This window comes from Budorcas taxicolor, chromosome 2 (genome assembly GCF_023091745.1).
Source record: "Budorcas taxicolor isolate Tak-1 chromosome 2, Takin1.1, whole genome shotgun sequence".
NCBI lineage: Eukaryota > Metazoa > Chordata > Mammalia > Artiodactyla > Bovidae > Budorcas > Budorcas taxicolor.
In genome coordinates, this window is record NC_068911.1 from 5,197,129 (window position 1) to 5,207,311 (window position 10,183).

The 10,183-nt window shown below is 64.1% G+C and overlaps 1 protein-coding gene across 1 annotated transcript; it reads left to right on the forward strand.

Annotated features, from left to right (window-relative positions):
- Nucleotides 1-2,970: 2,970 nt before the first annotated feature.
- Nucleotides 2,971-9,866, forward strand: BRI3 (brain protein I3). Its single transcript, XM_052635617.1, has 3 exons — nucleotides 2,971-3,167; nucleotides 3,664-3,766; nucleotides 9,451-9,866. Exons 1-3 carry the CDS (start codon nucleotides 3,029-3,031, stop codon nucleotides 9,581-9,583), a joined length of 375 nt encoding a protein of 124 aa, XP_052491577.1. The 5' UTR covers nucleotides 2,971-3,028; the 3' UTR covers nucleotides 9,584-9,866.
- The last annotated feature ends 317 nt before the right edge of the window (nucleotides 9,867-10,183 follow it).

Below are 10,183 nucleotides of genomic sequence, written 5' to 3' on the forward strand. Positions count from 1 at the left end.
CTACGCACCTTCCAGCCCGGCCCGCTTTGAATACCAGTGTAACACGGCCCACCCCGCTCACCCAACCCCCAGCACCTACCGCTTTGCAGCTGGCCCACCGCCCGCTCCCCCCCCCATTAAAGCATCAGCTCCATGAGCTGGGCAGTCACTAGTGTTGGTGCCTCCTGGGGCAGAGTGTCTGTTCCAGAACACTTGGGGGTGAGCGGCCACTGAGATGGTCTCAGGTCTGTATTCGAAGGGCAGTGCCTCTCAGATCCGCATGCTTTCCTTTGCTCAGTGTCTCTCCATGTTTCAAGTGTTGTTGGGCTCCTTTGCCTCCTTACCTGTCCACCCTGGGGCTCCCCTTTTTGATACCTTAAAAAAATTATTTATTTGGCTGTGCCAGGTCTTAGTTGCAGCAATGTGGGATCTAGTTCCCTGACCGGGGATCGAACCTGGGCCCCCTGCATTGGGGGTGTGGTGTCTTCTCTGCTGGCTCCTCTCAATCCACACCCAGGCCCTGGCACCACCGTCACCTGAGCCAGAAACTTGAGCATCCGGAGTCTCCCATATCCACTCTGGAAGTTGCCAGGTCTTAACAGGCTCTCCACCTCCCTCACATCTTTGTCTCCCCAGCTGTCCCTTCCCCATTGATTCCCCAGCCTCCTTTCACTCTACACCGCTGCCAGTCATTTTCCTAATGGTAAATCTGATGCTCCTGCTGTCCTGTTTCAGCTCCCAGCAATTCGGCCTCCCCCTGGGGCCATGTCAGGTGGCTCGGTGTCTCAGCAGGTAGTGGCTGCTGCTCTCTGGGCCGCAGCTCACTCTTCCAGGTATGCTTGTCCCCAGGCCTTCCTTCCAGGTGAGGCAGCCAGGGCCTCTGGGCATCTCTAAACGACCGCTCAGGCCTTGCTGCACTGCCTTTGTGAGTTTACTGGCTGGCTGCTTCTCTTCTGCGTCTCTGACCAGTTACCTTTGTCCCTTGCAGTCTGTGCTGGGGTGGGGAGGCGGAGCTGGGAGAGCAGGTCACCCCTGGCTCAGCCACGATTGATGGGGAAGGGCCTGCTTGTTGGGTAACCTCACGTCCTCTCATTCTCAGATGCGGGTTTCCAAGCTCCAGCGGAGGCACTGCTGGGGGTAGAAATCTGTTATAGGAAGAGAAGGGAGCCAAAGGCTGTGGTTCTGTGGAGTTTGATCTGTAAACAAAGACACTGGAGAAAGGGAAAATTAACCCTGAAATTGAAGGGACATCTGCCAACTTAACTGGAATTGGACAGGAAAGGCTTAGGGGAGGGGGGGCGGGGGAAGGATGCCCCTCACCTTGTGTCCACAGCTGGCCAGTATTAGGGGGCCTGCCCAGAGCCTACTGTTTCTCTCTCCTTGGTGAGGCTTGGGGCTGGCCCTCAGTTTTCCTGGGGTGTGGCCGGGGGGCTCTTGGTTTCACTGCTGTCACTCTGGTTGGTTACAGCTCAGACTCCTGGGAAGGCATGGCCTCCCTAGACCTCTGCTGGCCGGAAGTCGCTGGCCACTCGAGTACAGCCGCCATTCTGGACTGGGACCCGCTCCCTCACCCCCATCTGCCTGCCCCTTGTCCCTCCCCACAGGCTTGTTGGGAGGCCCGCAGTTGAGCAGTACTGGGATAACAGGTGTGGATGGGGGTCCCAGGAGCTACACTCCTGATAAAGAATCACGATGCTGTCTCACGAAAAGTTAAAAATGAGGTCGGGTCTGAGAGCTGTCCCTGAGCTAGATCAAGGTGCTGGTCAGGTGAGAAAGGCTGGGAAACCCCCGATGCTGCAGAAGGCGGGGAATGGGTGCAGGGGGAGCCATGGTGTGGCCCCAGCGTGCACGTCTGTCAGGTTCAAGTTTATTACCGAACTATTAAGCGCTGGCGTGCGACAGGCCCAGGGCTTCCGTGAGGGCGTGAGGCCCAGAGGCCTTGGCGGTCCCGTTTAGGTCCCTCCTCTCCTCTGAGCTGTCTCCGGACTGTGAACCGGGGGTCAGTACTTCCCAGGTTGCTGGGAAGACTAGGGACCCAGGAAGAGCAGGGGGCAGCGCCCGCCGTCCCCAACAGGGCAGGACATGTAATCGGAGGCCACAGCCCCATACATGACCAGATTTATCAAAATAAAACCGAGGCACTGGACGCCAGCTGGGCGCGGGCAGGCCCGGCTCGCCGCAGCTTCCACTGACCCTGAACGCTGCCCGACCCCGACCCGGGTCGCTCCGGAGGCTGAGTCCCCGGTCCTCCTCCCCTGGCGAAGACGACCAGGGGGCGGCCCGGGGGCCCGAGCCGCCGGGCCCGTCCTCCTGGCCGCCCCCGCCCGCGGGCCCCGGCCCTCTTCCGGGACTGGTGGATTAGGGCCCCCGGACGCCTGGCGGGTTTGGGGTCTCCGTCCTCCGAGATCAGGACCCGGCGCTGGGAGGGCGCGGCCGACAGGCCATAAGGTGACGGCGCTGGCGCGGCGCCTCTGGGAGTCGTGCGTGGGCGTGTGTCGGGGGCGGGCTCCTCGGGGTGTGAGGCCCGAGGCCGCGGAGGTGGAGTAGGGGCGCCCGCCGGGGAGGCGCGCCGGGTCTTCGTCGACCAGGCGGCCGACGAGGGCCCGGCCCCTTTAAGCGCCGGCGGCCCCGCCCCCTGCGTCTCCCTCACCCCCCCCCCCCCCCCCCCGCTTCCCGCCCCCGCGGGACGTCCAGCGGGGAGGCGCGCGGGGTCTCCGTCGACGAGCGGCCCGCGGGGCGGCCGAGGGAGGGCGCGGCCCCTTTAAGTGCCGCTGGCCCCGCCCCCCGCGCCTCGCCCCGCCCCCCGCGCCTCCTCCCGCCCCCGCGGGAGCCGCGCCACGTGACCCAGGTCTTGTGACCGGCGGGGGAGGCGCGGGGGGAAGCCCGCGGCGCCCGCCTCCAGGGGCCCAGCCCCGCTGTAGCCGCCGCCGCCGCCGCCGCCGCCCGCGAGCCGCGGGTCCCGCCGCCGGGCGTCCGCGCGTCCGAGCGAGCCGCAGCCGGGGGCGAGTCCGAGCGGGAGCCGAGCCGGGCGCGGGGGGCGCCGCCCGCCATGGACCACAAGCCCCTGCTGCAGGAGCGGCCGCCCGCCTACAACCTGGAGGCCGGCCAGGGCGAGTTCGCGTGCGCCCCGCACGGCTACGGCGCCATCGCCGCCGCCCCGCCGCCGCCCTACCCCTACCTCGTCACAGGTGCGTCGGGGCCGGGCCCGGGGCGCGGGCCGGGGGCCCGGGAGCGAACTTCGGGCGGAGTTCCACCGCGACCTTTAACCCCGAAACCAACTTTTCTCCGGACGTGGCGGCGGCGGCGGGGGGCGCGGTCGAGGGGAGACCCCGGGGTCCGGCCCGTGCAGGGGGTCGGGGACGGCGCCGCCCCGGGAACCGGAGGTCGGGCCCCCGAATCTGGGCACCGCCCGAGCGCCCTGAGCCCATCTGCGGGGTCGCTTGCGCCCAGTTCGCCCTTCCTAGGAAGCACGTCCATCTCTCTGCAGGTTTAACTTTATTAAGGAGACGCTGTCCACAAGTTAACGTTTAATTAAAGCTCATAGTGGGCACTTAGTGGACGCAGCTGTCGCCACGTTGAAAAGGATGCGAGCGTTCATTTGGTGGGGAGCGGGGAGGGCAGGAGAAGTGGACCTCAGACCCTCTTTCCTCCCTGCCCTCTTCTCATGTGTCTTCCTGCCGACAGGGATACCTACCCACCACCCCAGGGTCTACAACATCCACAGTCGGAATGTCACCCGGTACCCTGCCAATTCCATCGTTGTGGTCGGAGGCTGCCCAGTCTGCAGGTATGTTCCAGGCCTGGGGGCTCCAGAAGCCACTAAGGACACGCTCAGAGCCTCATAAAGGCAGGATCTGGGGGAGACGTGGTCAGTCTCCGGCCAAGCTGCTGACCTACGTCGTGGGAGAGAGCACGCCCGGTGGTCCTTGGGTCCCTACAGGGTTCGTGTGGCAGAGGGGACTGGCTGTCCGTCCCTTTCCCCCCGGGGCTGTGCTTTTGGGTCATTGAGCCCCATGGGGATGGGATTCAGAAATGTCAGCAGTTGGACTGATCACCTGCTATCCCTGGTTTTGGGCTCTGTGGTTGCTTCTCGAAGGTGGCCAGAGGTTCTCTTTTCCCCGGGAAGGATCCGTTTGGAGAGATGGGCCGGAGAGCCCAGACTCAGGTGACCAGTGACTTGGAGGAGCTGGAGGGTTGGGGGTGACGGGTAAGGGCCGCTCCATCCACATCTGGCCGGCAGCTGCGCAAGGACAGGGACACCGAGGTTCTTTGTTTGGGTGGGAGCTGTATTTTATGTCCTTAAAGGTCCAGCCGCCAGAATCTTCTGTTTTTATAGGGCCTGAGACGTAGCTACTAGGCGCTGTCCTGAGGGCTCAAATTTCCTGCCCTCCAGGATTCTAGAGGATTCTAGTGGATTCTAGTGCATGTAAGGTTCCGAAAGTCAGGGCAGACTGGGCCAGAACTGGGTTTTCCGTCTGCCATGGGGCAGCCTGTGGGGGTGGGGGTATGGGTGCGGAAGTCGGAGTTGGTGAGATGGAATTGAGAAACTCTGGTTTCCTTAGTTTCAAAAGTGTGTCAGGAAGGCCCTGAGCAGCGTCCGAGGGAAGTTAACAGTTTGAGTCTTGGGCATCAGCTGTGCAGGGAGAACTGGAGGGCCGGGGAAGAAGGGCGCCTAGGAATGGGGGCGGAACTGGACCCCCGGAGCCAGCCACGTGCTTGCTGAGGGGGCGGTGGGCAGGGGAGAGCCCTCTGGGTATCGGTGGCCGGGGCACCCTGAATGGCATACCTGAAACAGGTGTGTCTTCTGACACAGCTGGTGACAGTCTGGCCTTTGGTGAACGTGAAGGGGGAAGGGAGACAACTGGCTGCCTCCAGAGCCGCTCCCTGCCCCGGGCATCTGTGGGCGGCAGAGCCGATCGGTTGGAGGCACATGGATGGGCTTGGAGTGGGGAGGCGTGGCCCGGGAGGTTGGTCACGTGCCGCGGGACAGGGCAAGGGTCAAGGCTGGTCCTGGCCAAGAGAGCCCCCGAGGGAAGTGGCACAGTGGGGTGGGGAGAGGGAACCGCCCCGCTTGGCTTCCACACGGGTCCTGGGCGCCCAGGCCCATGTGCGCGGCCCAGCTGGGTGACTCCAGGGGCTTGTTTTGGGCATGAGCGGTCTCGAGCCATCTCCTAGTCAAAGGAGGGCGCTAGGCTGCCAGCCAAGGAGTCTGAGGAAGGCCCCTGGCGCGGGGCCCTCCAGCTGGGGTTTCAGCGTTTCGGAGCGGGGCCCAGCCTTCCTGGGAGCCGGGCTCCCGTCCTGGTCGTGCCAGTTGCCAGCAGGCCTGGTGCCCCATCTGGGCAGGGGGACGCTGGTGGAGGCTCCGGGGTCTGCCTGGCCCCGGGCCCTGGATGGAGGAAAGGAGACCAGCAACGGGTCCTGGGGGCCGAGATCCCCAGGCTCCTCAGGACAGGAGTGATTCCCATGGAGTGGGACCCCGGCTCCCGCCCTCGGCCCTGTCCCTCGGCCCTTCTGGGAAGGGACGTGGGCTCGGGGCTGGTGAAGGCTGGGGTGGGGGGTGCCCTGCATCCAGAACAGGTTGGGGTCGCAGTCCTCCCGGCCTCTGGGCAGTGGGCGCAACGAGAGGGGAGCGCGTGCTCAGGACAAGTTTCGGGGACCCGGTCGGGCCTGACCCCCTCGCTGCCTGTGAGGCGTGTCCTCTTCGGCCCTGATGTCGTCGAAGGACAGAGGGCAGCAGCTGGGCTACTCTGCGGGGGTGCCGCCCTGCCTCAGGGCCCTCCGCTGCTGCAGGCCAGGGGCCAGGTGTGTCCAAGGAGCCTCGGTGGATCTGGGGAGTCGGCACCTCGAGGAGGCTGAGGAGGGTCCCCTGGGGACTGGCTGGCCTGTCTGGCGACAGCGGTGCATTGGGAGACAGGCGGCTTGTCCTGTGACCGTGCTTCTTCCTTCCCAGCCCGCCTGCCTGGCCCGTCTGCCCTGGGAGCCCGGCAGGTGTCTGCGGGAGTCACACGTCTGCGATTCCCCGAGCGAGGCCTGTGCCGCTTGTTCCTCTGCCACCGTCGGAGCCCATGTGGGTAGCCCGACCCCATCTCCCATTTTTAGCAGCAGGAGATGAGCGCGCGCACGCTACCTCTGACCACCCTCGGCCCGTGGGCCGGGCACCTCCTGGCCCAGGCCTCGGCCTTGTCTGAGGCGGTCCTTCCCTGGTGCGGGGCCTGTCCTAGGATGTGGGACGTGGAGGCGGGGCTGCGGGAGGCGGGCCTGTGCAGACGGCACCGGCCCCGGCATGGAGGCTAGAGGTGCGTCCTGGCTCAGGGTCCTGCTGGGTGCCGCTGGGTGTTGGTTCTGGGGTGACCAGGGGGTGAGGGGGCTCCAGGGTGGCCAGGGTCTTGGAAGCTGAGACAGGCACGAAGGGGGCAGCTGTGGGGGGGCAGATGCTGCCCGCAAGTCAGGGCAGTGAGGAGGCCAGCACCCCATCCTCCCGTGCCCAGGGGGCATCCCCAGCCTGAGCCCAGCCCTGGGCTGCAGTGGGCGGGGTGCGTAGAGCTGGTGGGGCGTCCAGCCCAGCTTGTCCTGGACTGAGCCTGGTGTTCCCTGAGTCCCCTGTGGGCCTCGAGCCTTGTGGGTGCCCCTGTTCCCCCACCTCCCCGGAGGTCCTGAGACCTGCCCCGGGGAGGCCTGCTTGGAGTGGGGCCCTGGGACCCCGGTTGGGGCATGTGTGTCCTGAGGGGACGAGGTGTGTCCTGAGGGGACGAGATGTGACCTGGTCTTTGAAGGGGGCTGCCCGGTGCTTTGGGGCACCCTGCCCTGTCCCCACCTGGCTCCGGGCTCACAGCTCGTGGAGGAGGCGGAGTCCTCCGGCCCCTGCCCAGGAGGCTGGCTGGTGCTGCTGCTGCCGCCACCGGGGCTCGGAGGGCGGGGGCTCAGAGAGCAGGGGCCCTGGCTGGGTCTGGGCTGTTCGCGGCCCCACCAGGTTTTGGTCCAGCTTCCTGGGGAGGGAGCCCCACCCAGCTGAGCGCCCAGCTTCTCCGTGAGGTCAGAGGCAGCGAGATACGTGTGTTTAGTTTAGTTCCCTGATTTCTCCAGTTTCCATATCTTTCTCACCTCCGTTGTGGAGGAACACAGACGGGGCCTTGTTCAGTCTGGATTCAGAAGCTGTTGGTAAAGAGCTGAGCTGATCGGGGCTCCTGAGGGGCTTGGAGGGGACACCAGGTTGCTCAGGAGGGGCTGGCAGGATGGGCGGGGGGTCCGCAGGGACTGGGTGTCTGTACCCTGGGGCTTGTTGCCGTGTCAGGATCGGCCTAGAGACCAGCCTGAGTTTCTCAGTTTAAAAGATTCTGGGTTTTTAAAAAGTAAATCACACCCACTCTGCTTTTGCAGTCCAGGCAGGCAGCACCCATCGTCAGAAGCGAACATCTCTGCAGCAGGACACACGTTCCCGTGAAGTGGACACGTTAAGACTGTAAACGGCCACACGGTAGTTGAGGTCACAGTGGCTGCGAGCTGAGTTACCAACTTTATTAAAAAGTCCCGCTTTCAGAGCCTTTGGTGTTTGAGGCTGTAGCTCAGGTGTGGGCTTAGGGTGCAGGTGAGGCTCGGAGGCTCCTGGTCCCTGGGGTGGCGGGGGCAGGTGTGAGCAGAGCCTGCCTCCTTGCCTGAGGGGAGCGGCCCTGTTCTTCCCCAGAGACTCGGGGTGGCCTGGCCCCCCCGGGGGGTGAGGGGGAGTTGTCCCATCAAACCCGGACTCCCACCAAGGGCGTGGGAAGGGCTGCCCTGTGCTCCGGCTGGAGAGAGGGAAGGATCTGCACAGAATATGCCGCAGGTCTGCTGGCTGAGGCGTGCAGGGCACAGGGCGGGCTGTCGGGGGCCTCCGTATCTGCCCTCAGGCTGCAGAAGGCCCGATGAGAGCCTGCCCCCTCTCCCTGTGCCGCGTAGACTGGGTCTGGGTCTGGGTGGGGAGTTGATGGGGTGGGGCTGCTGCTGTTTGACCCTTGACCCCAGAGGCCAGGAGATGTCCCAGAGGGGCTGTCTGTGTGGAACGGCTGGGCCGGCCCTGCCCGTGCCATGGGGGGAGGTGGACGCCTCTAGGCTTCTCCAGCCTGGTGTGCTCCTCAGCGTTCCTGGAGCCCCCGAGGGGACGCATGGGGTTCTAGGCTCTGCCTCTTAGCAGTTTGGGCCTTAAGTGAGATGACAGGGCGTCCAGGCTGGGTGGGTGCTCGGGGAGTGTCTGTCATTGGGCCCCCCTGTTCCTGGAGGGGCACGAGGCACCCAGTGACTCTGGGGCAGGCCTCTCCCAAAAGGTCTCAGCTGGTACGGCTGACCCAGCAGGAGGCCTGGGCCCTTGTCTCCTGCTTCCCCCTTGGATGTTTTGACCAAGCGGACAAACTGCTGTGACTCGGGTTCAACCACAGGTAGAGAAGGTGGGGTAGGTGCCCCAAGGGGGGCCCCAGCTCCCTAGCTGCGCTCCAGTGGCCTGAGGGGCATCCCCGCCCACGTGGGGCCCTGGTGGCGGCACCCCCCACTCCCCTAAGCGCGGCCCCAGAGCTTTCTCAGCGGGGGCTCCTGCCTCCTGGGCTGCGGGCCCTGGGAGCTGGGCAGGTGCGGCCTGGGCAGGCAGGGGCTCAGAAGTGTGGTGCCAGCCCTGTGCTTCCCCTTAGGGCAGGCCTGGCCCGCGGGCGGCTTCACTGCCGGGCTGCTCGGACCTTTCCTGAACTCAATGCGGGGCTCCAGGGGAGGGCAGAGAATTGGGTTCCCTGAGAACCCTCTTTGGCTTTCCGCAACGTCCTGGGGCTGCTGGAGAGAGTGCGTGTTTCCTTGAGGCTGTTCCAGCTGGCGTTTGCAGGTGCTAGGGCTTCACGAAGATGGGGAGGGCGTGGGCTGGGGTGGGTCCTGGTTCTCCCACAGCGCCGCCCCCCGCAGCTCCGGGGCGGGAGGGAAACAGTTCTGGGGGTGGGGGCTGGCATCGGGGGGGGTCTCTGCAGCTGTCAGGGCGCATGGCAGCTCCTGCTCCACCCGCCTTGGGAGCCTTGGAGAAGGACCCCGGCCCTGGGCGGTGACCTCTTGGGATGTGGTTGGGGGCTGGCCCCTCGTGGTCCCGGGCATCATACACTGGGCATGTGGAGGGTTAATGTGACTTTTTCCCAAGAGGAGCTTTGAGATTAAACCTCCCAAGGTAAGTGACACGGTGTGAACCTCAGTGATTTCAACCTCTTGCTGAAACCTGCTGCCCCCTCCTCCCACCAGTAAAAGCCACACACAATCCAAACTGTCACTTTTCTTGGAATTTCCCTCTAGGGCATGGAAAAGTAAGTCTAAAACTTTCAAGTGACTTGGGTTTCGTGTTCTTAGCGATGTAAGTGTTTATAGGAACCAGCATTTGCTGCTGAGAGAGAGCACGTGGCCAAGTGCTCGGCCGGCGCCCCCGTGTGTTTCTCTGCAGCAGCACCCTGACCGTGCGCCCCCTTGTCTTCGCAGGGTCGGGGTCCTGGAGGACTCATTCACCTTCCTGGGCATCTTCTTGGCCATCGTCCTGTTCCCCTTTGGGTTCATCTGCTGTTTCGCCTTGAGGAAGCGAAGATGCCCCAACTGTGGAGCCAACTTCACTTAAAGGGAAGAGCGCACCTGGCTCTCCCACACCCCGCTATCTATCTTTTTCTAATGTAAATGTCGTGTACAATAGCTTTATCTGATGAAGCTTCTGGACTGTTTTGTACAGTGAGGCGGGTGGACTGGGCAGGCGAGGAGGGGCACAGGGAGGGGTCGGAGTGAGGACGCGGGCAGCTCCGCTCCCAGGTGACTACGCTCAATAAAGCGCTGCTTTTATTTTTCGCAGTCTTCAATTTGAGAAAGGGGAGAAACACTGTTTTAAATAAATGAGATCCATACCATTGGTTACCTGGTTCTGCTTATTCAGCGTGTGCACGCTGTCACAAAAGAGCCTCACCAGCCCTGACCCCCAACACCATCCAGTTCAGGTGACCTTCCCTTACACAGCTCAAAGAAGTGCTCGTTTTCAAGTTTTTATTCTTACAGTGAAGCCTGATACCTTGACATCTGCAGGGCACGCAGCCCATGCCCAGGACCCACGGCCTGGCTTCTGTCCTGTGAGCCAGGGGGGTGTGCGCGGCCTGGGGAGCCCCGCCCCTTCCCCTGACTCACAAGTCTCCAGAGCCTGCCCACCATGCCTCCCTGCCTCCACAGTGGGAAG

Bases quoted from the DNA above. Each gene is read 5' to 3' on its own strand.
- BRI3 (XM_052635617.1), top strand. From the start codon at position 3,029: ATGGACCACAAGCCCCTGCTGCAGGAGCGGCCGCCCGCCTACAACCTG. The intron at 3,168-3,663 runs GTGCGTCGGGGC...TCCTGCCGACAG, and splicing joins CTACCCCTACCTCGTCACAG to GGATACCTACCCACCACCCC. The intron at 3,767-9,450 runs GTATGTTCCAGG...TTGTCTTCGCAG, and splicing joins GGAGGCTGCCCAGTCTGCAG to GGTCGGGGTCCTGGAGGACT.